This window comes from Apus apus, chromosome 25 (assembly GCF_020740795.1).
Source record: "Apus apus isolate bApuApu2 chromosome 25, bApuApu2.pri.cur, whole genome shotgun sequence".
NCBI classification, from domain to species: domain Eukaryota; kingdom Metazoa; phylum Chordata; class Aves; order Apodiformes; family Apodidae; genus Apus; species Apus apus.
The window spans coordinates 6,050,703-6,064,842 of NC_067306.1; the positions used below are offsets into that span (position 1 = coordinate 6,050,703).

General features: G+C 49.8%; 1 protein-coding gene across 1 annotated transcript; it reads right to left on the reverse strand.

Annotated features, from left to right (window-relative positions):
- Positions 1–1,435: 1,435 nt before the first annotated feature.
- Positions 1,436–2,138, reverse strand: LOC127394548 (feather keratin Cos2-3-like). Its single transcript, XM_051640584.1, has 2 exons — positions 2,115–2,138; positions 1,436–1,759 (listed from the first exon to the last, which is right to left on the reverse strand). Exon 2 carries the CDS (start codon positions 1,736–1,738, stop codon positions 1,436–1,438), a length of 303 nt encoding a protein of 100 aa, XP_051496544.1. The 5' UTR covers positions 1,739–1,759; positions 2,115–2,138.
- Positions 2,139–14,140: the final 12,002 nt, after the last annotated feature.

The following is a 14,140-nucleotide window of genomic DNA, read 5'->3' on the forward strand; positions in this document are numbered from 1 at the left end:
TGACTGGGGGGCTGGAGCATCTCTCTTATGAGGAAAGGCTGAGAGAGCTGGGACTCTTTAGCCTGGAGGAGAGAAGGCTAAAGGGAGACCTTATTAATGCCTGCAAGTATGTAAAGGGTGGGTGCAAGGAAGATGGAGCCAGACTCATTTCAATAGTTGCCAGTGACAGGACAAGGGACTATGGACACAATCTGGATTATAGGAAGTTCCACTTAAGTATGAGAAGGAACTTCTTTACTGTGAGGGTGACAAAAGCCCGGAACAGGCTGCCCAGGGAGGTTGTGGAGTCCCGTTCTCCGGAGATAATCACTCAAGACCCACCTGGATGTAGTCCTGTGTAATGTGCACTAAGCCATCCTGCTTTAGCAGAGGTGTTGGACTAGATGATCTCTAGAGGTCCCTTCCAGCTCTGACAATTCTGTGATTCTCATGGGTGACTTGTTCCAGCTCAGTATCTGCTGCAGGAGCAAAATGACTGGATATAAGCACCATGTCTACATGTCTTTGAAATCCCTCCAGAGATGGTGACTTCACCACTGCCCTACGCAGCCTGTTCCATTGCCTGACAGTCTTTTCAGTAAATTTTTTTTTCCCAAAATACAGTTTAAACCTTGCCTTGCACAACTTGAGGCCAATCCTTCTTGTCCTATCACTTGCTCTTTGGGAGAAGAAACCAAAAAACCCGCACTACAAAAAGAAGGTCAGCCCTCCTTTTCTCCAGAATAAACAACCCAGATCCCTCAGAAGCTTCTCATAATAGCTGGCCCATTGATCCAGCCAATCCAGGTCCATCTACAGAGCCTTCTTACGCTCAGATAGATTAGCACTCAGTTCCCATGTGGGGTCATCTGTACATTTACTGAGAGCACACTCAGCTCCCTCCTCCAGATGACTGATAAAGCCATGAAACAGAACTGTTCCCCGTAGAGAACCCTTGGGAACACCACTTTTATCTGGAACCAACTGGATTGAACTCCATTCATCACTAGCCGTTGGGCCAAGACTACAGTGTCCAAACTCCCATTACTCTGTGAACAGAGAAGGGTCTCCTTTTGCCTTCATGCCCTCAGAAATACGAAACATGTGGAGGCCAGGCTTGCATGCAGCAGAACTTTAATGAGAACAAAGAAGGAAGCAAAGTCACTGCAACTGGAGGACAGCAGCACAGGGAGTCCTGGGAGAAGCCAAGACTCTGCAGTCCATGACTGTGAAGTTCCTACATGATGTGTGTCTGCCTGCCCCTTAGAGGGAGCGGAGACAAATGGTCCCATCCAGGGTAGTCTTGGTGAGAACCAGAGAAAACAAAGAAAAGGGGAGGGAAGGAAAAGGAAAGTTATTCAGCTATACAGAGAACACATACAAATTCTTGATCTCCTGCCCAAATGCGTGTTCTGAGCTCCTCAGTGTGTCTTCTTGGGCTTTCCGAGCGTCTGTATTAGCGGAGGAACCTTCTGCTGTAGTAGCGGCTGGAAATGCCAGAGACGTCACAGCACCCGGAGCTGATGGGCACTCCCTGAGAGCTGAGGATGCTGCCAACGGCAGCGGAGGTGGAGGAGCCCACCACGGTGTTTTGAGGGAAGGAGCTGAGGATGGGGCCGGGCAGGGTCACCACCACAGCAGGAGGCTCGATGGCAACAGTGGAGCTCTGGCACTGCCTGACACAGGGCTCATTGCAGCTGTTGGCCAGCGGGGTGGGGCCGCAGGGCTGGCATGGCAGGCACTGGTTGTAGCAGGACATGTCTCTGGGCTGGAGGTGCACCTGGGAGAGAGGGAAAGAAAAAAGCAGAGCACAAGGGTGGATGAGAAGCAGTGTGGATACTCTGAATGAGCCAAAGACACAAGTGAGTTGGGAGCTGGAGTCTCAGCCAGGAACCACACCATCTTCATTGCACAACAAAGAGCAACGTGGCCTAGAGAAGCTCTCTCCTAAGTCAAAACACAAAACCCACTTCAACCACTTTCCAGCTTCTCTTTAAGGAGACCTTCCTCCCGCTTATTTCCATCATGAGGAGGAGATCCAAAATCCAGTACAGGACAAGAGATAATATGAGCTGAGAGGTCCATCAAAGAGAGATCTTCCTTTGGAAAAGGAGGAAAAGGGGCTTCACACTCACCTGGTTCCCAAGGAGAAGGAGGCAAGAGAATGTGACAAAGGAGCAGGGACTTGAGCTGCCTTTTATACCCGCCCTTCATTGCCGCAGGACCAGAGGCACCCTTGGCCGAGGTAACAATTTCCTGACAAGCTCATCTTAATGCAAAGCATCACAATTAATGATATAGGCTGTGCTTCAGTTTCCAAAACGGCAGCCTTTTCATCTCCAGGTTTGTTCCATGCCAACTCTCCATTGAAGGCTTCTTCTGAGCACCAGGATGAAAGGCCCCAGGATTTTGAGGGCAGGAAAGTAGCAGTGCAGGCAGAAGATTCAGCTCTGGACCTGAATGGGTGCAGAGCAGAAAAGTGACATCAGCCAGGAACACTCTGGTGGGGTTGTCTGAAGCGTCCTTTTCAGGAAGAAGCTCCAGCAATCCTCAACTGGTTGCCATGGGCTGCTATACATGAGGACATTGCGTGGCCTTCTCTTAACCTCCCTCCTCAGCTCTATTTTTATAGGTCCCTTGTCGTTGTCTCCCAAGGTGTATGTGTTACGCTGCTAGAATTTTACCCCGCTCTGCAGGGGATTCCTCAGTAGAGTCCATGTCTCATGATGTTCCTATGTCTCTTCTTGTTGTGTATATATGTGTAAGCAGCCAGGGTTGTGTGGATACAGACAGGAGCACAGATTTGTGCAGCATTCCATGCTGGTGTGCATGAACCTGTGTGTCTGTCCCTGAGCATGCGGGAATGTGCTGCTCATGGCAGGGACACTCTCCACTGCTCTCTCCATGAGCAACACAGAGCAGCAGGTTCCCAGGGTCAGAAGAACCCTGAGTGCAGCTCAGTGGTGATGGCACCAGCCTGTCAGAGATCTGCCCAGTGAAGAGGCACTGGCATGCAGCTTCTGTCTGCTGAGCCCTCCTTTTTCTCCCCCACAAAGCTCACATTCTGCTGCCGCTGATTCCACGCCGCAAAATGGATGGATTTCTTTCCATTTGGATCCTTAGTTTAATTCCATGTGACCCTATTGGCAGTGCCTCAGCATGGCTGGCAGTCCCTCCCTCCCTGGGACACAGTTGCTCCCACTCATGTTAGAGAGATCAAAAGGATGGGTATTGCTTCATGGGTGATGAGAAAGGCTGAGGAATCCTGCTTACCAGGTGCTGGCCATCCCTGAGTGGATCTGCTTCCTGTGCAGTGTTGGTGCTGTATGGGATGGGACAGAGCCCTCTCTCATGTCTGTGTCAATGTCAAATGTACTTGTGTAGTTCATCGACCTGCTGCTGTGTCAGGCAGGGGCTGAGACCTTGGATCACGCAGGTACTGAATGAAAGGACCATAAAGGCTGATATTGCTGTGCTGTGAGGGGAAGGACAGACCCTGTGACTTGCACAGCAAAGCCAAAGAGCTGATGGCTGGTTTGGACTTAAGGCAACACGGACCTTCAAGCCTCACACATTGGAATCTCATTCTGGGAAGTTGCCCCTGGGGAAGAAGGGACACTGGATTTGAGAGCACGTACCATCTTTATGACAAGGGCTGTGCCCATTGGGTAAGTTTTCTAAGCTCCTCTCCCCTCTGTCAGCCAGAGCTCAGGTCCAACTTGCAGCAGGCAGTACAGCAAAGGGCTTCCCCTATCCCTGAGTGACCTTAGTGAGACCAGTGCCAGGGAGCTGAGCTGGGTGGGCTCAGCCAGATTGGGTTCCCCTCTGCATGGAGCCGCTTTTGTCCTGAGGCTCGAGTGTAGCCAAAGGCCAACCTCGTTGCTGCCTCATGAAGTAACACGCACTGTGGAGAAGAGAATGGCAGGGGAGGTGTGTCCCCGGATTTTCAAAGGACTTTGATTCCTTCTCCTGTTCTTCCTGATGTCGTACGGGTTCATGAAGAGACAGGTGGAAAATAGGCTGGATTACCAGGAACAAAGAGTTGTGACCATGAAGAAATGGGCTTACTGAAACCTAAGAAAGCTAAAAAAAAAGCAAGGACAAGGTTTTGCATGTGGGATGGAAACTGTATCATGGAGACCCACATGTTGGGGAGTCAATGTCTAGGAATCAGAGCCACACAGAGTGATGTGGTGTTTTAGGAGACACTTTGCTCAACAGAAGACAGCAATGTGCTTTGCAGCAAAGAAGACCAACCACATCTTGAGCTGTGACAGACAAAGTGCTGCCAGCAGGTCCAGGAAGGTAATCCTTCCCCTCTGACCCACTGCAGACCATATCTAGATTACTGCTTCTGGACTGGGCCTCCTGGGTCAAAGAAGAATATCAACATAATGAAGAGAGTCCAGCCAGTGCAACCAAGACGGTTTAAGGCACTGTTAAAAGTGGCACATGAGAAGTTGTTTGATTGGGAGTGCCTCTTGTGAAGAAGAGTTGTCTCAGGGAAGACCTTCAGGCACCCTTTGTGGAGGTAATAATCTTCTGACGTGCTCACCCCTGAATCACAATGTCCCAGCTAATGACATAGGCTGTGACACAGGATTTCCTCCAGTGCTGCCTTTTCATTTTATCCTTTCTACCATGCCCATTCATTCATGAACTGTCAGGATGATGATCCCAAGGATTTCCAGGGCAGAAACACATCAGTGTGGGCAGCAGATGTACAGCAAGAGACAGAGGGCTCCTGTGCAGACAGTTAATGTAAGGCTGTGGCACTCTGGTGGGGTGGTTTGTGTCCCTGATTGCAGGGAGGGGCTTGGCTGCTTCCAGCCCTGCAGTCCTGAGCCCCACACCCTCAGGACATGTCACACCCTTCTCACCCCGCCTCCCTTCTTCCCTCCAAGGCTGAATGACTCCCTCCCTCCCTTCTCTCTCCCTCCACTCTTCCTCCCTTCTCCCTCCCTCCTTTTCATGTCCCTCCCTCCATCGCTTCCAGTCTCCCACACACCCACAAGTCCATTACTCCCCTCATCTACTTCACCCTGCAAATGTCTAAGGCGTTGGCTTTGGGCTGCAGAGGGGCACCCAGAGGGAGGTTCTCATCCTGTGCTTTCCATCTCCAGGACACACTCTGCTGCTTCTGAGCCTTGGGACTGGGACTTGCTCAGCTGCACACACATATGCCCACATACATACACACACACATTTGCTGACAATGCACACTTAGTTCCTACCTGTGGTAACATGTTTGTGCACAAAGATATGCACAAAGAAATGCTATTGCTCATACACACCCTGCCAGACACTCTCACATGTGTTTTTGGAAATGAACATACAACTGCACACAGGCACACACAAATACACTCACAAGCACAGGCAGGTGCAAACGCACCTGAGGAAGCACAGCCTCTCCCCACACCCACTGAGAACCAGGACTCCACCGTCCAGCTCTCTGCCTCTGTGCCCCTGACAGCTAAGTGCCCCTGACTTAGCCCAGTGCTAAGAATGTAAATCAAGCACCAGCCATCGCAGGTGGAGCTCACGACAACAGAGGGCTCTGGGGTCTGGTGGGTTGGGCAGGAGTAGTTCGGTGGACTGTGTTCTCATTACAGGAATGAGAGAATGTCCACTGGTGTCCAAACCTCAGTGTCTTGATTGGACATGCAGCCTGTTCACATGCTAATTGTGTGCCTCCGAGACAAAGTCAAGGCTGGAGACTGTCCCTGTTGCTGCAGATCCAGGTGTAATGGGCAATAAACAGCCAGAAAAATTTTAGAATTAATTAATTTATTTGAGGTAAGTGAGCAAACAGCGCTGGGCACGTCAGGAGTCACCGCTCCACCAAGACGCGCACTCGGGTCCTCGCGGGGTCCTTTCTTATAGAGTTCTTTTTCCCGCTGGTGCAAGGCTCCGCCTCTCCTTGGAAAATTCCATACTCTGCGTTCTTTTTCCCGCCGTTGCAAAGCTCTGCCCCTTCTTGGAAAATTCCATCTTCTGCATGGTGATAGCCGTTCCTCGGGACATGCGCAGTCACTCAAAATGTTATATAACTTAAGGTTTGATACATGACAGGGTATAGCTTCCAACATTAACTCTCACATAACCACAACATTCAATGCTTTACAAACATGAATATAACTTCTAACATTTAACAACCAGCATTTAACATAACTTCCAACATATAACAAACATAACTTCCAGCATTTTAATAAACATTGCATTTTAACATTCAACCATATACATTCACATTTGATCAGCAAATTGATTTCATGATTCACCTATAACACAGGGGCTCCCCACCTAGCCAGTCTAAGTAATCCCAAAATCTGACAAGATCCAGCCCATCCCTGGTGATCGCCGTAGGGTGGCTGTGGAGGTCTGGGACCAGTTCCAGCTTCGGTGCAGGGGGAGGTGCCGCCCTGACGTGCTCACACAGCCGCAAAGGTTTGTGCGTCTGGGGCGAGCCAGATACCCTGCAGCTGCAAATGCTGGGGCTGGGACAGCAGTGAGGAAGCTGGCCTGATGAAGTGTCCTTACCATAAATACCTTCTCTTCAGAAACCAAACCAGGAGCCAGTGGTCTCCAGAGCCACAGGAGTGATGGAATGAGCCTGTACCTAGAGCTTCATAAGCACTGGGAAGTGCAGTCCTTCAGGAACAGACTGCTCCAGTGCGGGCTGCCCACAGAGCCATGGCCTGCTGCAGGAACAGTCACCTCCCCTGTCACAGGGCCCTCCATGGCTGCAGGTCCACATCTGCTCAAGCATGGTACTTGACAAACTGATCCACCCTCTTCATGGGCTGCAGCCTGCTGTGTCACCATGGGCTGCAGGGGAACCTCTGCTTGGGCACCTACCCCCCCTCTTTCCTCAGTGATTTTGGTATCTCTGCTCCAGAATTATTCTCAACTCCCCCTGTCCTCTGCCGTGCAGGCCAAATTAGGACAGTGTTAGTGGCTTGACAGGTAAGCCAACATGGTGAAAGAGTCTCAGGCTTCCTCGTTTTCACTGTGGGTTACATGGATATTCTGCCCAATGGCTCTGGTGAGGGGACCCGCAATGCAGGAGACTGGGAATGTTTGAACAATGGTCTCCTCCAACAGTCTTTGCTTTATGGTTTTCTATACTCCAAATTGTTCTTTAGGGTTTCCTGCAGGCCTGTTTCTTAGAGGACCTGCTCTAGGATGTGTGCCTCAGAGGTGAGCAATTAAAATAAACTGAAAAACTTAAATAACATACCACAGGGCAATGCTTCTTCCTGGCATTACATGATTACAACTCTGGAAAATACTCAGAACTACTCTGTGGATTCTCCAGGTTCCACAAGGCCATGTGCTGGAATCCGGAGGACCTGCTCTCCCCAGTGCACTCTGCTGGTCCTGAGAGCCCTCCTCATGCCCTGCCTCATGGGCTTTCCCTAATCCTGGATCATTGCCTCTGTAGCTGTACGGCTCTCTCCAGGCTCTCAGTGGGAGAAGAACTTAGCCTCTGGCCATGTTTTCAGATAGCCCCACATGCCTTTCTGTGGAAGGACAGAACTGGATGCTTAACCTCACTGAAATCAAGGGCCAGTAGCTGTGTCCTCAGTCCAGCATCACCTTTTAGGTTCCATGGGGTCCTTATCTGGGCTGTCATCAGTTGCTTTAGCAGGGTGGGCACCTGCTACCACAGTAGCAGGAGCTGAGGATGGGGCCAGGCATGATCACCAGCACAGCAGAAGGCTCAATGACAATGGTGGAGTTCTGGTGCTGCCTGACACAGGGCTCATTGCAGCTTTTGGCCAGCAGGTTTGGGCTGCAGGGCTGGCAGCAGGGTAGGCACTGGTTGTAGCAGGACGTCTTGAGCCTGGAGCAGCACCTGGCAGAGAGGGTCAGGTGGAATCAGAGCACAGGGACATATGAGGAGCAACCCGCCACAAGTCTTTCACCCTGCCATGAGTATTTCAAAGGCTGATCCATGAGTTAGAAACTGGGCAGAGAGGCTGTGTGAAGGACTCACTTTGGAGAAGTTTGTGAAAGACTGTCTGCCATGATAGGGACCCCATGCTGGAGTAGTGGAAGAGTGTGAAGCGTTGTCCCCCCTGAAGAGAAAGGAGCAGCAGAGAAAATATGTGGTGAACTGGCCACAGTTCCCATTCCCTGTGAGGGAGGAGGGTAGAAAAACTGGGAGCCGAGTAGAGGCTGGGAAGAAGGGAGGGGTGGGGAAAGTTGCTTTTAAGATCTGTTTTTATATCTCACTATACTTCTCTGTTTTGATTGGTGACAAATTAAACTGATTTTTTCCCCAAGTTGAGTCTGTTTTGCCCATGACCATAACTGATGAGTTATCACTCCTTGTTCTTGTCTTGACTCACAAGTTTTTCCTTTCCTTTTCTCCTCCACATGCCACCAGGACGGCAAAGAATGAGCAAATGGCCACGTGGTACTTAATTGCCAGCTGGACCTAAACCGCTATGCCAATTAACACTTCTGTCCCTAAAGAAAGAGATATTTTTCCTTCTCCATAGTAAATCACACCAGGCCAGACTAGGAATGATGTGCAATGGAATTATGTGTCTCTTAGCCTGAAGAAAAAGAGATGTACCTAGTCCAAGCAGGAAAAATACAATGGTTCATACTCCAGATATTCAGAAGAGCCCAGCACCTTGTAGCCCACTTGTGTGGACTGGAGTGGTGGTGGCATTCCCAGGAAAGCTGTCTGTGTGCAGAGTATGTTTATTTTTGTTCCTAGATAATTCTGGATGATTGCAGGTGGTATCATCATTATGAAGGAAAAGACATGCCTTTATCTTATTACAAGGTTTAGTGCAGCAGCATAGTCTATGTGGAATGATGAAGACAGTTATTAGTAGCATGATGTCCTGGTTTGAGCCAGAATGAAGCCAATTTTCTTTTTACTGATTTTTTTTTTTAATTTAGTGAGCTCTCTTTTAACTAGCAGCAAGTTCTCCAACAAGTGGATTGATAATACTGGAATGTTTATGTTATTGCCAAGATATCAAGGACACTTTGCTCTGCAGTTTCAGATGTTAGAGGAGCAGAAGAGTCGTATCTGCAACCCTCCCATAGAGAGGAGTGGACTAGATGGACAGCAAAATTGACCAAAGTATTCCATTCCATATATATACGTAAGCTCGGTGTAAATTCAGGGATCATGAAAGTCAAGTCCCTTCCTGTTTCTTCTTCCCTTCTTTTCCGTCCGTGGCTGGCATCCAGGGAAGACCCCATCTGTTGATCACCATTGATCCCCAGGCTCATGCATCCCTGCCCCTCATCACTTTACCCTCAGCTCCTGTCTGCTCTGCCCTCTCTCTGGCAGCTCCAGGACATTTTGGACCTCCTCACAGCTCGGGAGATGCTGGGGGGAGCTGCTGGAGATGTGGGGAGGCAATAGGGGGTTTACACATTCCTGTATATACTTGTATGTATTTGTACGTATTTTATCACTAGTATTTAATTAAAGCTGTCTAATTTAGTTTTCAATTTAGAAAGTCTCTCTCTCCTTTCCCTACTTGGGAGGGAGGGGAGAGGATTGAAGAGGGAAACAAATTGGCTATTGTGCTTAAGGCAGAATGACTGAGTGACATAGCCTGTATGGCTATTGTTTGTTAAAGTTTGTGTTAAAGATATATGTGCTGGGCTCTGCAGATAACAGGTTGGGAGCTGATCTAAACCAGCTGTTGTTGGCAACACCGTAAAAAAACTACTTTCTGAGCATGTGTGAGAGGGAAAGGCAAGAAGTTCTACACTGAGGAAGACTCAGAGCCTTCCCCCTGAGACCCATGAAGAAGATCCCCAGAGGGCAATGCTCATGTGCCAAAGGGAGGAAACTTGTGATTACAGGGTCTCCACCTGTCCTGGGAAACATAATGAATATGTCTTAGGTAATTGTATAAAATACTGTAAAATAAAGAGCAAAGGTGCACATGATAGGCGGAGCAATCCCGTGTGCCCAGCGCTGCAATACAGAATACCTGCTTAATAATCAACATGGCTGTTGAGTCCTGATTTTGGCTTTTCTCTGCAACAGGATGGAGAGCATTATTGTAACTGGTTCAATTGCCAATCCTGAATCAAAACGTGACACCTGACTTGGGAAAAAAGATTTCAGACATAGAAATGAAAGGACCTTTAAAAAACTTTTGGCTGTTAGTCATTCTGAGATACGCTTCATTAGCGATAAGTACCTCTTTGGTGGAGAACAGTAGTGTGAGGACATTAGCAGCTGGAAATGCCAGAGATGTCACAGCACCCAGAGTTGATGGGCACTCCGTCACAGCTGAGGATGCTGCCAACAGCAGCGGAGGTGGAGGAGCCACGGTGTTCTGTGGGAAGGAGCTGAGGGCAGGGTCACCACCACAGCAGGAGGCTCGATGGCGACAGTGGAGCTCTGGCACTGCCTGACACAGGGCTCATTGCAGCTGTTGGCCAGCGGGGTTGGGCCGCAGGGCCGGCATGGCAGGCACTGGTTGTAGCAGGACATGTCTCTGGGCTGGAAGTGCACCTGGGAGAGAGGGAAAGGAGAAAGCAAAGCACAAAGAGCAGCCTGGTTATCCTGTCTCAAAGTAGCCGGGGCCATTAATGAGTGGTGAAATGGAAGCTGTTCCAGGAGACACAATGTCCTCATCCCCCTACAAAAAGCAGCCTGGCACAAAGAGGCTGTCTCATAAATCATAAATGAAAAGCCCCAACAGCCACCTCTCAGCCTCTCTCAAAGCAGACCTTCTTGCCACTTCCCTCTCTCATTACAAGGAGGTCAAACCCCAGCATAGGACAGAGCCAATAGCAGACAAGAGGTCCATCAAAGAGAGATCTCCCATCAGAAAAGGAAGAAAAGAGTCACCTGGTTGCCAAGGAGAAGGAGGCAAAAAAAGATGATGAGAGAGCAGGGACTTTGTCGCCCTTCATTGCTGCAGGACCAGAGGCACCCTTGGCAGAGGTAACAATTTCCTGACAAGCTCATCTTCAATGCAAAGCATCACAGCTAATTAGATGGGCTGTGCATGGCTTTCCAACACTGCTGCCTTTTCATCTCCAGGTCTGTCCCATGTCCATTCTGCAGTGAAGGCTTCTTCTGAGCACTGGGATGAAAGGCCCCAGGATTTTGAGGGCAAGAATGCATCTGTGCAGGCCGAAGACTCAGCTCAGGAGATGAATGGGCCCAGAGCAGGGAAGTAACATCAATCTGGATCACTCTGGTGGGGTTCTTTGAAGTGCTGACCCCAGTCTGCAGGAGTCCTAAGCAGAGTCAATGTCTCATGGTGTACCAATGTGTGTTCTTCCCAGGTACGTACTTGTAAGCAGCCAGGGTTGTGTGGATACAGACAGGAGCACAGATTTGTGCAGCATTCCATGCTGGTGTGCATGAACCTGTGTGTCTGTCCCTGAGCATGCGGGAATGTGCTGCTCATGGCAGGGACACTCTCCACTGCTCTCTCCATGAGCAACACAGAGCAGCAGGTTCCCAGGGTCAGAAGAACCCTGAGTGCAGCTCAGTGGTGATGGCACCAGCCTGTCAGAGATCTGCCCAGTGAAGAGGCACTGGCATGCAGCTTCTGTCTGCTGAGCCCTCCTTTTTCTCCCCCACAAAGCTCACATTCTGCTGCCGCTGATTCCACGCCGCAAAATGGATGGATTTCTTTCCATTTGGATCCTTAGTTTAATTCCATGTGACCCTATTGGCAGTGCCTCAGCATGGCTGGCAGTCCCTCCCTCCCTGGGACACAGTTGCTCCCACTCATGTTAGAGAGATCAAAAGGATGGGTATTGCTTCATGGGTGATGAGAAAGGCTGAGGAATCCTGCTTACCAGGTGCTGGCCATCCCTGAGTGGATCTGCTTCCTGTGCAGTGTTGGTGCTGTATGGGATGGGACAGAGCCCTCTCTCATGTCTGTGTCAATGTCAAATGTACTTGTGTAGTTCATCGACCTGCTGCTGTGTCAGGCAGGGGCTGAGACCTTGGATCACGCAGGTACTGAATGAAAGGACCATAAAGGCTGATATTGCTGTGCTGTGAGGGGAAGGACAGACCCTGTGACTTGCACAGCAAAGCCAAAGAGCTGATGGCTGGTTTGTGTTTGAGGCAACAAGGACCTTCATGTTCCACATTGGAATCTCAATCTAAGAGCCCAGCAACTGCATCATTGTGAGAAGGGACATTGGATTCATGTTCACAACCCCCAAAGCTACTTCTGTCCCACAAGGATGTCCATAACAGACCCTCTTTCCAACACAGGTTGTCTATGTTGTGCAAAATTTGCGAGCCAATCTCCCTGAATGCTTGTCTGCCTGGGCTTAAGTCCAACTTTGAGACAGTGCAACCAAGGCATCCCTCCTTCCATTTAGTAAGATCCTTCCCTAGGTGAGATCATTGCTAGGGAGCTCTGAATTCCCTCTCTGTGTAGCTTCCTTTGAGCAGAGGATCTAGTGTAGCTGAGGGCCAAACTCATTTATTTCTGATGAGGCACTCAGCAGAAATGGGCACTGTGGGCAAGGAAAGGGCATGGGATGTGTGTTCACAGTTTAGCAAGACCTGTCTTGTACTTAATTTTTTACCAAATTGGAGATGAATGGTTCAGTCAAAGGATGAGAAGGTGGGTGGATATTTAGCTTAACGACCAGGTGTAAAGAGCTGTGACCATGGTGCAAAGCCCAACTGAGGTTTTCAGGGATCTGCAGTAGGACTAATAATCCAATGTTTTCATGGACACTGCAAGAAGTGGGAACTCCTATGTGTTTCAGGGTGACACCCAACCACAAGGAACATGTGTTACACTGATCTCTGTTAGCCAAAATTTTCCAATCAGAGCCATGAAATACCTGTTCAAGGACAAAAGAGAAGATGGAAAAGACTGTGTAAGTCTTCTGCAACAGAAGTAGAGGGCAATGAGCATCTGTTGGAACTCCGCCTGGAGTCTACTCTTCTTCAGGCTGAGCAGCCCCAACCCCCTCAGCCTGTCTTCATAAGAGAGGTGCTCCATCCCTCAGATAATTTTCATGGCACTTATCTGGACATGCGCCAACAGGTCCACATCCTTCCTGTGTTGGGGGCTCCAGAGCTAGACACGGTACTTCAGGTGAGGTCTCAACAGTGCAGAGTAGAGGGGCAGAATCACCTCTCGCAGTCTGCTGGTCACACTTCTTTTGATGCAGCCCAGGATGCAGTTGGCCTTCTGGGCTGCAACTGCACCTTGGTGGCTCATGTCCAGCTTGTCATCCACTAGTACCCCCAGGTCTTTTTCCATAGGGCTGCTCCACCCATCAAACCCATACCTCTCCAATTGAGAGAGAAGGATGTTGTGGGGGACTGTGTCAAAGGCCTTGCAGAAGTCCAGATAGATGACATACATGGGTCTTCCCTTGTCCACGGATGCAGTCATTCCATTGTAGAAAGCCACTAGGCTGGTAAGGCAGGAGTTGGCAAGGCTGCCTTGGCACCAGCATGAGGAGATACTGATTGTCACAGACACTTTCAACTGTATCCCACAGTGTCTGGTGTTTGGGATACAGAGCTTGTTGTACAGGATTCCCTGCCTCAGCTGGGGACTGCTGTGACAGCTCTTGTTGTTTTGCAAGGGAATTCCTGGCAGGTTTATAGTCACTGGAGAGCAGAGGGCAGCCCAGTGTCCCCCTGCCATGTCCTCAACTGAACACCAGGACCCTGAAGGCCCTGTGGGTATAGGGTTGTTAATGGGGGCTGCTATGCTAATAACCTGCTTCCTGCAGTCCCTGCCAACTGTGTGAGCCCTGGGTGAGAAGTGGTAGAGGAGTCCTACTCCAGGCAGCAGAAGATATTACAATCAAGTAGCCTTTTTGCTTGCCTGAGTTGTGGGTTCTAGGGTCTGGCGTGGGACAAGCAGGTTGTGGGTAGGTGCGGGGACACAGGGGGACTGCCTGTACAACAGAAAGCTGTGCTGCCATGTCCTCCTCCTGCCAGAGTGTGGGAGTGTCTGTCTGTCCTTGTGCAGCTGGTCTCTGCAGCAGCTGCTCTTGGCAGAGATGTTTCTCTTCAGGTGCCTCCTCTATGGCGAGAGGATAAGGGACAGAGTGGGTGACACCTGGGTCCAGGCACTTCAGTGTATGTCTGGTCCTCTCTCCATCCAGACAGTCCCAGGGAAAGGGTGGACAAGGGTGAGTGCAGGGGTGCTTTTTCCATCTGCTGAAT

Coding starts and splice junctions, on each gene's coding strand:
- LOC127394548 (XM_051640584.1), bottom strand. CDS start 1,738: ATGTCCTGCTACAACCAGTGCCTGCCATGCCAGCCCTGCGGCCCCACC.